At 64.9% G+C, this 14,129-nt stretch overlaps 2 protein-coding genes across 2 annotated transcripts in view; one reads left to right on the forward strand and one right to left on the reverse strand.

The window, feature by feature from the left end:
- The window catches only part of LOC122155395 (probable G-protein coupled receptor 179), a 7,847-nt gene extending 1,662 nt beyond the window's left edge, over positions 1-6,185 (reverse strand). Inside the window, 13 exon segments of the mRNA XM_042809228.1 lie at positions 8-605; positions 607-1,146; positions 1,149-1,604; positions 1,854-1,994; positions 2,699-2,804; positions 2,905-3,043; positions 3,143-3,381; positions 3,459-3,568; positions 3,996-4,064; positions 4,174-4,364; positions 4,462-4,549; positions 5,226-5,334; positions 5,707-6,185. Coding sequence (XP_042665162.1) covers positions 8-605; positions 607-1,146; positions 1,149-1,604; positions 1,854-1,994; positions 2,699-2,804; positions 2,905-3,043; positions 3,143-3,381; positions 3,459-3,568; positions 3,996-4,064; positions 4,174-4,364; positions 4,462-4,549; positions 5,226-5,334; positions 5,707-6,185 — 3,265 coding nt within the window.
- A 1,357-nt stretch (positions 6,186-7,542) lies between these two features.
- LOC122155393 (suppressor of cytokine signaling 7-like) lies at positions 7,543-14,125 on the forward strand (the record flags this gene model as incomplete). Its single annotated transcript, XM_042809226.1, has 7 exons — positions 7,543-8,360; positions 9,961-10,025; positions 11,006-11,110; positions 11,545-11,646; positions 11,967-12,097; positions 12,917-13,085; positions 14,036-14,125. Coding segments are annotated over exons 1-7 (1,480 nt in total), but the record flags the coding sequence as incomplete, so codon positions are not given.
- Between the last annotated feature and the right edge of the window lie 4 nt (positions 14,126-14,129).

Genomic DNA, 14,129 nt, shown 5'->3' on the forward strand with positions numbered 1-14,129 from the left:
TGTGCTCTGTGCTCCTCGGTCCCCCTCCACCCGGGTTTGCCGTCCCCTTTGAGAACCCTGCACACATCCAGCTGCGCTCCTCCCTGCCCCCCAGCCCCCCTCTCTGTGTCCCATGGGGAGACCCCCGCCTCTGCACTCCTGCTCCTGGTGGGCAGCCCCTCGCTCCCCCCCCCACAAGCAGCAGGCTGGCTGCCACCCTTCCCCAGCGCCTTCGTGGGGCTGCTTCCCACCATTGGGACCCCCCCGGTTCCCTCCTGCTGGGACGCAGACCCCCCCGGGGCACTCAGTGCTTCCCAGGGACAGACCTCAGCCCTCGGCCCCGCGCTCCCTGCACTCTGTGCTACACAGAGGGCGTCAGTGCCAGAGGGCTGCATGGCCACCGAGGGTGACATCGGACCCTCACCAGCGCCCGTGCCCCCCCCGGCAGCACCATCCTTCTGTCCCTCTGCCGTCCCCTCGCTGTCCCCCATCATTGGGGTCTCAGATGCAGAGCTGGCGGTGATGCACTGAGAGGGTTCCACATCCCCATCCCGCAGGTTGGGATCTGGGCTGCTCCCTGCTGGGGGCGGCGGGGGGGTCTCTACCAGACCGGGCTGCCCCCCCCCCGCCACCCTCCTCCTGCTCACGTCCCCGTTTCAGATCGCTGCTCTCTCTGCTTTCTTTCAGGCTGCGTTTCGCTCTGGAGCGGTTGATGGCTCTGATGGCAAACCCCAAACTTCTGAAAGCCTTTTGTGGGGGCGGCTTGAGGCTCGGGGGGGTCCCCGCCGTGTCCCCGGGGGGGTCGGAGGTCGGAGATTGGCCGCTATTCTGCTTTTGCCTCAGCATCTCCTCCTGGAGCAGCTCCCACGGACAAACCTCGGCGGGGATGGGGGGAGCGGAGCGCAACTCCGACGGGGGGGACGCGGGTTTCGCTGCCGTCCCCGCAGGCGGCCCCGGAGGCTCCGCGCTGTTCCCGTGGCGGTGCGGGAGGCTCTGGTAGCGCACGGGGGGGGGCGGGGGGGTCCTCTTCACCACCACGCGCACCCGCCCCGCGGGATGGGGGCCGTCCGCGCTGACGCTTTTAACGGGCGCGTAAGTGACGCGTTTCGTCCCCTTGCTGTCAACCGGGGGGGAAGCATCACGGGGGGGACCCCCGTCCGGCAGCGGGGCGGGGGGGGGGTGGCCGCGGCCGGGGTTGCAGAGGTGCAGAGGGACACCCCTTCCTGCTCCGAGGGTCCCGAGGACGGGGTGACCGCGCCCGCACCGGCGCTCAGCGACTTCTGCAGAAGCACCGCGCGGAGCCGGGTGGGCTGCCCGTGCCCCCCGAGCTGCTGGGCGCTGGCCGATCTGGGCAGCAGCGGAGAGGCGCACAGAGATTCGCTGTCGGAAGGCTCCGCGCAGCCCCCCGCCGCCGCGTCCTGTGCCGGATGCTCGGAGCTGCGGGATCGGAGCTGGCCGCCCCCCTCCCGTCCCCCCCCGCCGGTACCGTCGTGCGGCCGTTTGGACGAAGAGCGGCGGCTGCCGGAGCTGCGGGCCGGGGGCGGCGCGGGGAGGTGCGGGTTGCGGGCCGCCATCCGCCTCGTCCGCAGCGTCTCCAGCTGCGCGTACAGCTGCTTCAGCTCCTCCTGGGGGTGTGGGGGACAAAAGGGGGGGAGCGCGTCCGACGGGACCGAACCGGGACCCGACGCCGCGCCCGTCCGATCCGCCCCGCCCCGCGATGCGCCATCACCGCGTCCCCGCGAAGGGAAACCGCCCAGCCCCGTCCTCCCACCGGCCCCCCCGCTTTGCATCAGGAGAAAGATCGCAACAGGCACCTCTTCCTGTGCGGGGCGGCACAGCGAGCGTCAAAAGAAGGTCCCGAGCGTGTCACCCACCCGGATGTCATCGGGGTCGAAGCTGCGCTCGCTCCATGCGGACGCGATGCTGCTGCTCAGCCCGGAGCGCCGCGCGTCCACCTCATCCTCGTACACCTCCGCCGCGATCTCCTCCCGCAGCGGCGATCCGGCGTGCAGGAACTGCGGCGGGGCAGCTCGAAGGGAGCCCCAAACACATCGGAGCCCGCGGCCACTTCCCCATAACCGCCGCCCCATAACCGCCTCTGCATTGCCTACTTCCCCATAAACCACCTGCACTGCCCACCTCCCCATATCCCACCTCCTCATAGCCACCTCCCATACCCGTCACCTCATAATCACCACCCCACTACCCACCTTCCCATAATCATCACCCCATAGCCACAACCTTAGAACCGCTGCCCACCTCCTCATATCCCATCTCCCCACTGCCCAACACCCCATAGCCACCTCCCCATAGCCATCATCCCATACCCAACACCCCATAGCCACCACCTCATAACCACTGCCCCGCTGCCCACCTCCCCATATCCCACCTCCCCACAGCCACCATTCCATAACCACTCCCCATAACCACCATAACCCCATTACCCACCTCCTCATATCCACCACCCCCCTGCCCACCTCCCCATAACCACCACCCCATAGCCACCACCTTATAACCACCACCCTACTGCCCTCCTCCTCATATCCCACCTCCCCACTGCCCAACTCCCCACAGCCACCACCCCACCGCTCACCATCCCACACCACCACCCCACGGGCCACCTCCCCATAGCCATCATCCCATATCCACCACCTCCCCACAGCCACCACCCCACCGCCTCCCCATCCCCCATAGCCGCGGGCTTAGGGCCGTGCGTTACCTTGGGGACAAAAAGCAGCCCCAGGGTGACGGTGACGGTGCCGTGGGTGTGGGCGAAGCAGAGCAGCAGCATCCAGTCGGGGTGCAGCGACGGCACCGCGATGAACCTGGAGGGGGGAAGGAGGCACCGCGGGGTCCCACAGCTCCAACCCCACATCCACGGTGCAGAGGAATGCTTTGCGGCCACGTGGGCATCCCGCACCGTACCTGACGGCGTGGAAAGCGGCCGAGAGGAGCAGCTCATTGTGCAGCGCGATGCCCATATAGCGCGGCTCGTGGAAGGCGGAAGGCACCGCACGCGCAGCCCAGCACAGCGCGCTGCCCCACAGCAGGAGCAGCAGCTCGGCTGCAGGACAAAGCACACGGCATGGGCACCTCTGTGGGTACGCGGAGCAGCGGGGAGGGCTGCGGGCACCCGGGGAGGGGGCGCTCAGCCGTCTCTCACCGACCACCATCATGTAATCCCAGCGGTCGTGGCTGCAGACGGAGAAGTGCAGCCCTCGGGCAGTCTGCGCACGGACCACCAGCGGGACGTTCCGGCCGACGTTCTCCAATGCTGCCACGGTCCACGCTGCCAGAAACCACAGCGGGGGCAGCAGCAGCAGTCCCAGAGCCCGCAACACGCGCCCGCTGGCCGTGTAGGACACACGCTGTGCTGCACGGACCAGGAACGCCCTCAGCACCCTGCGGGACACCGGGGGTGAGCGTGGGGTCGGACCTCATCCAGCATCCCAGCAGGACCCCCCCCCGTTCCCCATTACCTGTACAGCTTTAGGGTGATGGTGCCGTACACGATGGCGAAGCCCAGCACGCGCACCCAGCGCAGAGCGATGCAGCGGAAGGTGCTGGGCTTGAAGTAGAGGATGAAGACCTGGGGCGGGAGGGGGAGGGGATGGTGGAGGTGGTGCGGGGCTGCAGAGCCGTGCCCGTGTTCAGCGCACAGATCCCGAGGTGTCGGGGAGAAAGGGGAAAGGCCGCGGCAAGTGGCAGCCTGGGGACGGCAGGGCTCCCAGCCCAGCCTTTGCTCTCTGGCACACAGAGGGGGTTTGGGCGGGGGTCCCACGGCCATGGGGAGGAGGAAGGAGGTTTGGTTTCCTAAGAAGATTCTGCCCACAGCTGTCAGATCTGTGACGGCAATGCCGACAGTGCAGTGTCCTGCGTGGCGCCAGTCCTGACCCACGGCAAAGCCCCGTGGGACCCAGCTGTGCCCCATGGCAGCAGGGTGCAGCCCACAGTCTATGGGGCTTTCTGCAGGGAGGTGCGGGGGCAGCAGGGGAGGAATTTGGCCGCGCACTCACGGGGAAGTAGAGCAGCAGCGACCCGAAGAGGATCGTCTCCAGGAGCACAACGCCCGACGCCCGGATCCTCTGCGGGGACAGAGGGCCATCAGCAGCTCCCGGGGCCCGGAGGGGGGGCGGCCCTCATTTGGGGGGCGCCCGAGGAGGTGGGATCGTGAGGACCCCGCGCTGCTCTCGCCTTGCTCCGCCGGCAGTGATAAGCGAGCAGCATGCAGAGGAACACGGCCAGCATGCAGCACGCCTGGCAGCACAGCACGGCCGCACGCAACGCGCGATCCTCCTGCACCTCGCAGGGCGCATCGTCCCGGCAGTTCGCACAGCCCTCCCGGCACCGGCGGCACGCCAAGCGAGCGGCATCCTCAGGCGGCACTGCGGATGGAACGGGGGGGGGGTTGGTGTCCCAAAGCATCGCCCCGTGCGCCCTGCGGGGCTTTGGGGGGAGGTCGGGGGGTCGCACGGCACGCACCTGCCCCGCCGCTGAGCCCGTAGAAGCCCGGCTTGCAGCGACACGCGTACTGCCCCAACACGAAGCCGCGGTTCTGCTGCGGGATGCACTGCGGGATGGGGGTACGGCTGCTCTGCGGGGTCGTCCCGCACTGCGCTCATAACCACACAGGGCAGCGGGGGCTGCGGCGGCTCGGTGACAGCCGATTCCCCCCCCCCCCTCACCTCCCCCGCAACGCAGCGGTTAAACATTTGGGAATTAAAAGTCAAAGCCTGGCACCCAAATCCCCCCCTAAAACCTAAATGGACACCTAATGCGGCGCGCTGCTAATCCGGGGGGGCGGAGCGGCCCCTAATCCACGCGGTCGGGGGGGACGGGGGGCACCTCCGGGGGTCGGGACGCCGCTCAGACCCGCTGGGACCACCCCGAACTCTGAGTTGGGGTGGGGGCAGCCGATGGGGGGGTCAGCGCCAACCCCCCCGGGGATGCTCCGCCCATCGGTCCCCGCTGTCCCGACGCGGGTGGCAGCCGGGTCACCCCACGGCGCTGCCGAGGGAGGGAGATTTGCACAATAAACCGCAGAGCGGTGCGGGAGCGGCAGATGGGGGCGGGGGGGATGGGGGGGGCGGATCAGCACCGACGGACGGGCAGCGGGGACGGTGCGACGGGGGGAGGGGGGAGCGGGGCAGCCCCACTGCGCGAGGGGATCCGACAGGGTTCTAGAAGGTGGGGGTGGGTGCTGGGAAGTGGGGGGTTTAATGCTGGGATCGGTGCGGTCTGGGTACCTGGGTGCTGTTGAGGTCGCAGCGGTGGGTGCCCGCGAACCACCCCGTCCCGCTGTCGCATTGATCGATGCCCACATCCCGCAGCTCGATGTCCACCCGCACGGCTCCCCTACAAAACCGCGATGGGGTCAGACCGGGAGGGGGCACACGGGAACCGGGGGGTTGGGAGGGGGGGCAAACAGCGGTGGCAGAGCCGGGTGCGGGGACACAGAGCCACCTGGAGAGGTCCTGACCCTCGGGAGGGTCTCACATCCACACGTGCACAGCACTGCACACACGTGCATGCACAGCAACACGCGTGTGTCTCCCAGCATCCCCAAAGATGCACACGCATGCATGCAGTCTCACATGCACGCATGCACACACGTGCACACACACACACAGCTGCACAAACACGCTTCCCAACACGCACACACACGCAAACACAAATGCATGCACACAAGCACACTTCCCCCCCCCCGCACTCCCCCTTCTCACTCACTTGAACTCGGGGCTGAGGTCGGGCTTCAGCCCATAGAAGGCAGCAGACAGAGCGACGGCCCAAACGGGGACGAATTTCCCATCTCGGCACTCGAGGAACGGCTGCGACCACCGCACGTGGCCCGGCCCCGCCACGTACCCATCGCCCCGCCGCCACTTGGGGGTCTCCATGGAGCGCAGGTCGTTGCTCAGCACCCGTTTGCGGAGCGGAGGACCGCGCCGTTCCCGCAGCTCCGCCACCCATTCGCCGTCCGAGCTGCGGTTCCCCGGCGCGGACACGTCCCGAAGGTGGATCTCCCCGTCGACGGCCGTGGCTTGCAGCACCAGGCGGGGGGAGGGGGCAGCCGGGTGGGCGTCCAGGGCCAGCAGGGAGCGGCGCGCCCATGGATGCCCCCCCGCCAGGCTGCGCGTCAACGCCTGGTACCATTCCACGTCCTCGGCCACGCTGGCCTCGCGGAGGTCGTTGCCCTGCAGCAGCATGTTGAGGAAATTGGCCGCCTGGGTCAGAGCTTCGGGGGCGGCCCGCAGGGCGGCTCGCAGCGCCGGTGGGGGGTCGGGCCCCGGGGGTCTCAGCGCGGCGCTGCGGCTGCAGTTGGTGAGGGCCAAACGCCGCGCGTCGCCCGTCCGCAGGAAGGAAAGCGCCGCGGAACCCTCCGGGTCCCCCCGCGGATCCGTCGGGGGGTCGTCGGGGGGCGGCGGAGCCCCCGCCCGCAGCGGCAGAAGCAGCAGCAGCAAGAGGAGGAGAAGGAAGGCGGCCGGAGCGCCCCAGAGCGGCGGCCCCCCCGGGGGGGTCATGGTGGCACGGTGCCCGCGAGCCGCGCTCCGACCGCCGCCTGTTTTCCTCCTTCGCAGACGTCACGGCCCCACGCTGCGCTCGGCGCTGCTCCGACCGCCCCGACCCCCCCGTCCCCGTCCCCCCCCCACCCCCACCCGGTGCTGCCGTCGGGCTCCGGTTCCGCCGCGGGGAGCTCAAAGACCCCCCCCCCGCCCCGGATCGGCCGTGACGGAAGAGCATCCCGACGGGCCGCCATGGCAACCGGGTGCCGGCCCCACAGCCTCACAGCCCCATATCCTCGCATCCCACTGCCCTGTCATCCCAGTATCCCAACATCTCAGCACCCCGGTACCCCAGAAACCCGTGATGCCACCATCCCAGCATCCCCACGTCCCGTTATCCCAGCATCACAGCACCCTGTTATTCCAGTGTCCAGTTATCTCAGCATCCCATTATCTCGGCACTTCTGCTCTCAGCATCCTCACATCCCGCTTCCCATCCCCCCAGCATCCCGTTATCCCAACATCCCAACATCCCAGCATCCTGTTATCCCAGTGTCCCAGAACCCAGCATACCACAATCCTGCTCCCCCTCTCCCCTTCAGAGGATGCTGAGAGCCCCCAAAACAGGCAGGGACGGAAGTGGGGAGGGGGGGCACGCAGGGCAGCGTGCGGCCCGGGATGGGGGGCGTCCGGTTCCCTCCTGGCTGAGAGGGGAAACCGAAGGTGCAGGAACGGCAGCGCCGTGCCTCAATTTCCCCACTCGGCCGAGGGGGCGTGGCCTGAAGGGCGTGGGCGTGACCTCAAGAGACACGGGCGTGGCCTCTAGAGCGTGGGCGTGGCCTCGCAGACGATGGGCGGCGCCTGGAGGGGGCGTGGCCGTGTGCTTTATGGGCGTGGCCTCGGGGATAGTGGACTGGAGCCTGGTGAAGGGGCGTGGCCAAGACCGGAAGCTGAGAGGCGTGGCCACGTGCGGTCTGCCCGTGGAGGAGGGAGCGGCGGCGGCCGTGCGGGGGGCGGCGGGACCGCTCCGCTCCCGGGGCGCCATGCGGCGGCCGTAGCGATGCAGCGCGTCGAGCTGCGCGACGGGGAGGCGGCGGCCGCGGCTTCCTACCGGGTGCTCAGCCGCCTGCTGGGCTATGGGGCCGGGCCGGAGGCGGGGGCGGCCGGCGGCCCCGGTAGCGGCGCGGCGGTTGCGGGGCCGCCGGGCCCAGGCGGAGCGCGGTTGCCGCTCCCCGTCCCCGCTCCGGGAGGGGCCGCTCGGCCGCCGCCGCAGCTGATGGTGTTCCGTAACGCCGCCGAGGGCCGGCCCGGAGAGGAGGAGGCGGGCGGCGGGGAAGGCCCGGCGGGCGGCCCCGAGCTGCTGTGCCCGCGGCATCGCTGCGCGTTGGAGCCCAAAGCGGCGGCGGTGGCGGCGGGGGGCGGCTGGGGGCCGCCGGGGGGGCTGGAGCTGCAGCTGGCGGCCCTAGGGCTGCGGCCCCCGACGCTGGGAACCAAGGGCCCCGCAGCCTGCCCGTGTCTCGGGCCGCCCGCCGCCGAGGAGACGAGCGACGCGCTGCTGGTGCTCGAGGCGCTGGAGCCCGACGAGGCCGAGAGCTGCTCCGAGGAAGAGCCGGGCAGCCCCGGCGCCGCAGACCCGCAGGAGCCGCCCCGCGGAGCCGCCGCCGCGCGGAGAGCCGGGCCCGGCCCCGGGGCAGCGGGAGGAAGGAAGGGATCGCTGCGGGTCCGCCTGAGCCGCCTCTTCCGCACCAAGAGCTGCAGCGGAGGGTCGGCCCCCGGGGACGGGAGCGGAGGGAGTCGGCGGGGAGCGGAGCTGACGGCCTCGGCGCACAGCCTGAGCGACGGCGGAGGGGCCCGGGGCCGCGGGCAGGAGGAGGGCAGGTACGGAGCCGGGTTTCGGGGCTGCTGGGGGGGCAGGATGCGCGGGCGGTGCGGGAGGGGCCGTGGAGCCCCAGGGCCGAAGCAGGAGAGCGGCTTTTGGGGGGATGTACGGGGGTCTGCGCGCCTTCCTGCGGCGTAGAGGGCTTCCCTGGGGGTCGCAGCTGGGGATGCTGGAGGTGCTGATCCCGCAGCTCTGCGCGGTGCTGCTGGGCTCCGTGGCTTCAGCAAAATGCAGTGCTCCATCCCTGCAGGTGGATGGGATCCTGGGCAGCCTTTGGGGAGCACCCAGGCTGTGGCGTGGCTCGGAACTGAGTGGGCTGTAAGGTTCCCTCCAACCTCATCCCCTTTAGGGTTTGGATTCTGAGCTGCTCCCTCCAGCTCTGCACCCCATGGCCACTGTGTCCCCCTGGTGTGGGGCTGCCAAGCTGTCGTGGAGGGGCACAGCCACCAGTCACTGCCTGGCACTGCCGACAGCTGGCCCTTATCCTTTGCATCACAGAGGACACGTGGTTTGGCTCAGCAGTGCATGGAGACCATGCGAGTCCTCCCACATCGCCCCATCCAATCATCAGGGTGTCCCTAATGGTAACCTGTGGTCTATGGGAGCCCTGAGATCAGGGGGCACAAAAGCAGCAGCAGCTCCATCACAGCCACGGAGCTGCTGTGCTTTTCCCTGGTCAGCACAGTGCTGCTGTTCTACCAAAGGTTACTTCAAGGTGCCTGATGCAGCAGCTGTTGTGGTTCAGGGCCTCAGAAAAGGCAGAGCTTTCCAGGAGTGCCCTCCTGCCCAAGAGCTCAGAGCTGCTGCAGTGCTGCTCCTTGTGCTGCAGTGTAAGGCTTCTCTCTGAAAGCTGCATCCGTGGGGCTGCTCTTCTTGCACCTGCAGTTCAGAGTTGGTGCAGGTTTAGCAGTGGTTCTGCGGTCGGCTCAGCAGCCCAGGCTTCTGAGTTGGAGGGCCGACCTGACCTTGTTTGGTACTTCATCTCTGTGCGATGGTGGTGTGGGAAGGCTGTGGTTGTGCTGCGTGGCTCTGGTTGGCGAGGGCAGCTCTCATCCTGCTGCAGGTGTTGGTCTGAAGTCTGTTTTTGAGGAGTGCGTGGCTGATCGCCGATGAACCGTCCTCCTTTGGGAGCTGGGGAGCAGCTGAACCCCCAAACAGGCACGAGAGACCTGAAAAGGAAGCAGTTGGATGAGCTTTTATATCTTGAGATGAGTTCCCTCAGCTCCAGGTTCAGCAGAGTGCTCCCAAAGTGCCTGTGATCATGCAGTGTGTTTGAGGCACAGTGTTGGGTTTGGAGCAGCAGCGCTGCCTGTTGTGAAACAGCTTCTTGGCTCCAGCAACCACACTTGCTTGGGGTTTTCTTTCCTAAGACTTGATTAATCACCTTGCCAGAGATTTGCTTAGCAGCAGGACGGAGCCCTGGCCTTGCTGGTTGGCTGTCCTACTTAAACCAGAGCTCTGCTCCAGGGGTTGGATCAGCACGTGCTGCTGTCTGCAGGCTGGGTGCATCTTGCTGAGGGTTCTCCCAGCCCGAAAAAGATCAAATGAAGCCCGTTCATGATTTCATCCCCCTCCCCCATTATTTTGTATTTCCAACAGGAAACACAGACTGACAAGAACTCAAAGTGCCTTTTCCCCGGTTGTTTTCAGCCCCCTCTTCACAGGTAAGGATTTGAAGGGGCTGCACTCTGGTCTTCTGCAGGGCAACGTGTGCTGAGCGCTGCAGGATTCAGGCAGATTCCCGGGTGCCACGTGTGTTCATTGAGCAGCAGGGCTGCTCAAAGCCAGGGCTGCTCCTGCTCTATCAGCTGTTGCTGGGGGAAGATGGGAGCGTAGGGTTTGTAGTTCCTGCACCTGCTGGCACCTCAGCACCTCTCAGCTTCCTTTGAAGCAGCCCAGCATACCTGGATGCTGTTGGCAGGGTGTGGAAATGAAAGAGCATCTGCATGCACACGTGTGCATCTACACCCACAGAGCCCCAGGGGAAAGCACCTCGGGTAAGGACTGCACCTAAATACCCCTCTAATGATACTGATTAATGGGCAGAGAGCTTTCACAGGCAGGAGGAAGCTGAGTCAGTGCTGTCCTAGGCTGAGTGTCAGGGCAGGTTGCAGGAGGTCGGGGAGCTGCTGCTGTTGCTGCTGCTATTGCTGCTGCTGGAGCACATCTGGGGGGGTTGAAGTGGTCTCTGAGGCTGTGGGTGCAGAGATCTTGGTGCTGCTGGTGGCTGGCAGCTGGTTGGGCTGAATTCTGACCGACGCCTCCGTTGTGGCAGCGGCACTTTGGTTGTTGGCAGTGCTTCTTTATTGGTGCAGTGCTGAGGCTTTAAGTGGGGTTTGATGGCTTCGTTTTGTCTCCCACTATTTTGGAGTAAACTTAAGCTTTCCCACTTTACCTTGGACGTCTTCATATCGTTGCTTTCCCCAGGCTCTGTCCCGAGGTCAGAGCCTTTAGGCTCTATCCCACTCCCTTGTGAACGTCAGGAGTTGATCCCTTCATGGCCTGCAGGCTGAGATGTATTTCTCTTAAACCACCCGAGTCACCTGCATGCAAAACCTGACCAAGAGCTGACGGGATCTGCTGCCCCTTCCCCTGCCCCTCTGCCTCCCCTGGTGCTCACAGTTTTCCCTCTGCCATCCTCCAGGTGAAACGGTGTCTCTGGTGGACGTGGACATCTCTCAGCGAGGACTGAGCTCCCCTCACCCCCCGACTCCACCGCCGCCTCCGCGCCGAAGCCTCAGCCTGCTGGGTACGTGGTCTGTTTGGGTGCAGGGCTTCTCTCTGCTGCCCCACAGCGTTTCTTGCTGCTCCTCCATAGCATCAGCATCTTCTGTAGGTCCCTGCTGTGCTTCACAATTTGGGGACCATGAGCTTGGCGTGGTTGCTAAGCATCTTTGTGCTCAGGATGGCAGCCCTGCTGAGCGCACATCGCGTGTGCCAGGGAGGCAAAACCTGCTTTAAACACCTGCCTTGTGCTGCAGGCTGTGTGCATGGAGGTAACTAACTAACTCCTTTGCTTTAAGGGTGCAGGCTGCTGGGCTGCTCCCACAAGCTGGTGGAGCATCACAAGCTCCATCTCCTGCTCCCCCTCCGGTGCTCAGTGCCAGTTTGCTCATTGCCAGCAGCGCAGAGCTCGCTTGCTTTCCTTTCATCTGAATGCCTCTTGCCTCTGTTCTCTCCTAGATGATATCAGTGGGACGCTGCCTACATCTGTCCTAGTGGGTCCGATGGGGTCTTCCCTGCAGTCTTTCCCTCTGCCTCCGCCTCCTCCGCCCCACGCCCCAGGTCAGAGCAGCTCTGGGGCTTCCTTTGCACTTCCCCTTTGGTTTCCTGCCCTAAAGGACCCAAAGGACCTTTAATTGGCCCTTTGTGTTGGGATGGGTTAATTCCTTCCTTTGGTGCTTTTCCCTTCCCTCCCAGCTAGCACAGCAAACAGCAGGTGAAGGTGCTGAGTCACCTTGGAAGAGCTGTTTGACACCTCACGAGGATGCTGTCCTCCTGTCTGTCAGTCCAGCTTCCTCCTCTGCCTGCTGCATTGGGAGCTGAGCGCTCTGGGGCCCGAGCAGCTCAGCACTGACTGCACTGTGCTGTCCCTCCCTCTGCAGATGCCTTCCCCCGCATCGTTCCCCTCCGACCCACAGAAGCAGCACCCAGCCAACCCACCCCTCACCTCCAGTGCCCTCTGTACCGCCCGGACTCCAGCAGCTTTGCAGCCAGCTTGCGAGAGCTGGAGAAGGTGGGATCTGCATGGGGAGATGTGGGGAGGGAAGGGCAGTGGGGCAGGGCTCTGCATTTTGAATCGTGTTGTGAGTGAGTGGAATGATTTGGGTTGAGAGGGTTTGACCCCTATACAGGCTGCATGGAGCCCCATCTGGGTCTATGGGCACCTGCAGGGATGGGGCACACAGCTCTCTGGGCAGCCCGTGAGCCAGAGCCTCGCCACCCTCAGAGTCTTGAATTTCCACCTCACATTTGGCCTAAATCTCCCCTCTTTCACTTCAAAGTCGTCCCCCCCTTGTCCTATCACTGGCAGTCTGTGTGAGAAGTCGCTCTCCCTCCTGTTTATAAGCTCCCTGTAAGTGCTGGGAGGTGAGTTTTCCCCAGAGCCTTCTCCAGCAAGCCCAACACCCTCAGCCTTTCCACAGGAGAGGTTGCTCCAGCCCTCTGGGAGCTGCTTTTGGAGCTGGCTGGGGGCACAAAGTTGAGGCAGGACCAGAAAACACCCCCCAGTGAGGTCCTGGGCGAGTGAAGGAAGGCATCTCGTGTTCCTTCCCCACTTCTGGGTGGTAAATGCAATGGTGGATGCCGACCTGTGTGACCTGGTGTAGGGAACCTGCTTTGCAGGGGGGTTGGACTCGATGATCTCTGCAGGTCCATTCCAACCCCTACAATGCTGTGATTCTGTGATCCAGGAGCAATGAGTCCACGCTTGGGATGAATAGAAGCAGGAAATTAAATTTAGGTATAAAAGTGAATTAACGAGAGCGGATATTGGCTGTGCCTGCAGTCCTTCCTCACTAGCAGCCTGCTGACGTGGCCTGTCTCGTTCCTGCAGTGCGGGTGGTACTGGGGACCCATGAACTGGGAGGACGCAGAGATGAAGCTGAAAGGGAAACCAGACGGATCCTTTCTGGTGCGGGACAGTTCTGACCCCCGTTACATCCTGAGCCTCAGCTTCCGATCGCAGGGCATCACCCACCACACCAGGATGGAGCACTACAGAGGTGAGGGCTGGGGGTGGCTCTGGGGTGCTCTGAGCTCAAGGAGCCGCAGCGGCGCCCTTCCCTTTGCTCCAGCTGCATCCCTGCAGCAGCATCAGTGGCTTCAGCCCTGCTGCGATGGCCTCGTGCTGAGTGTGCTGCAGCAGAGTGGAAAACTGCAGAGCTGAGCACTCTGCTGGACCGATGGGGATGAGAAATGGTGGGGGCTGAGGGAATGGTGAATAGGTAACTGCTCGACCTTCAGGTTTCAGGTAGATGTGAGCAAGAAATTGGGATTTTTGTCTTTTTTTAATAGGAGAGCTGAGCAGGCAGCCCAGGGAGGCTGCTGGTGTTTGTGCATTGACCCTGCTGGGATTGCATCTGCTTGCCACCTCTAAGGTGGTGATGCTTCAGACCCTTCAGATCGGAGCTCGCTGGCTCCCAGTGCTCAGTGGGCACTCCTGTTCCTCCAGTGCTCTGCCTGGGGGTCTTCCCAGTGAAGCAGGATGGAGCTGTGCAGAGAGAAGCACGTTTTGGGTGCTGTGAGCTCAGTGCAGCCCTTCTGCTGGCTGTGGGCTGTGAGTGCAGCGCTGCCTCTTCCAGATGCTGCAAAGCCAGGAATGTTTTTGCTCATCCACGACACCACTGGGCAGGAATATGATGCTGGAGACCTACGGTTTGGCTGCAGCTCTGTAGCAGGGAGTGCTGCTCCCTGGTGCAAGAAGCAGGCAGTGCCTGCTTGCATGCAACAGAAAGGTCTGGCCAGAGGCTTCAGCCTATGTAGGGATCTGCATGCAGCTAGGGGGCCTGCTTTCCTGCTCTGCAGTCTCATTGCTTGCCATTGAAGCTGAACGTGCCCTGTTTGAGGCTGCAGAGCTGACTGGGAGCTGCCACCCAGCCTATGGGCGAGTGTGGATCTCCTGCAGCCAGCAGCAGCTCCCCGGTGATGTGAGACTCCTGTGTCCTGTTGGCAGGGACCTTCAGCCTGTGGTGCCATCCCAAGTTTGAAGACCGCTGCCAATCTGTGGTGGAGTTCATCAAGAGAGCCATCATGCACTCCAAAAACGG

This window comes from Centrocercus urophasianus, unplaced genomic scaffold (assembly GCF_019232065.1).
Source record: "Centrocercus urophasianus isolate 14NV4802_14NV808 unplaced genomic scaffold, USGS_Curo_1.0 seq_1123, whole genome shotgun sequence".
NCBI classification, from domain to species: Eukaryota; Metazoa; Chordata; class Aves; order Galliformes; family Phasianidae; genus Centrocercus; species Centrocercus urophasianus.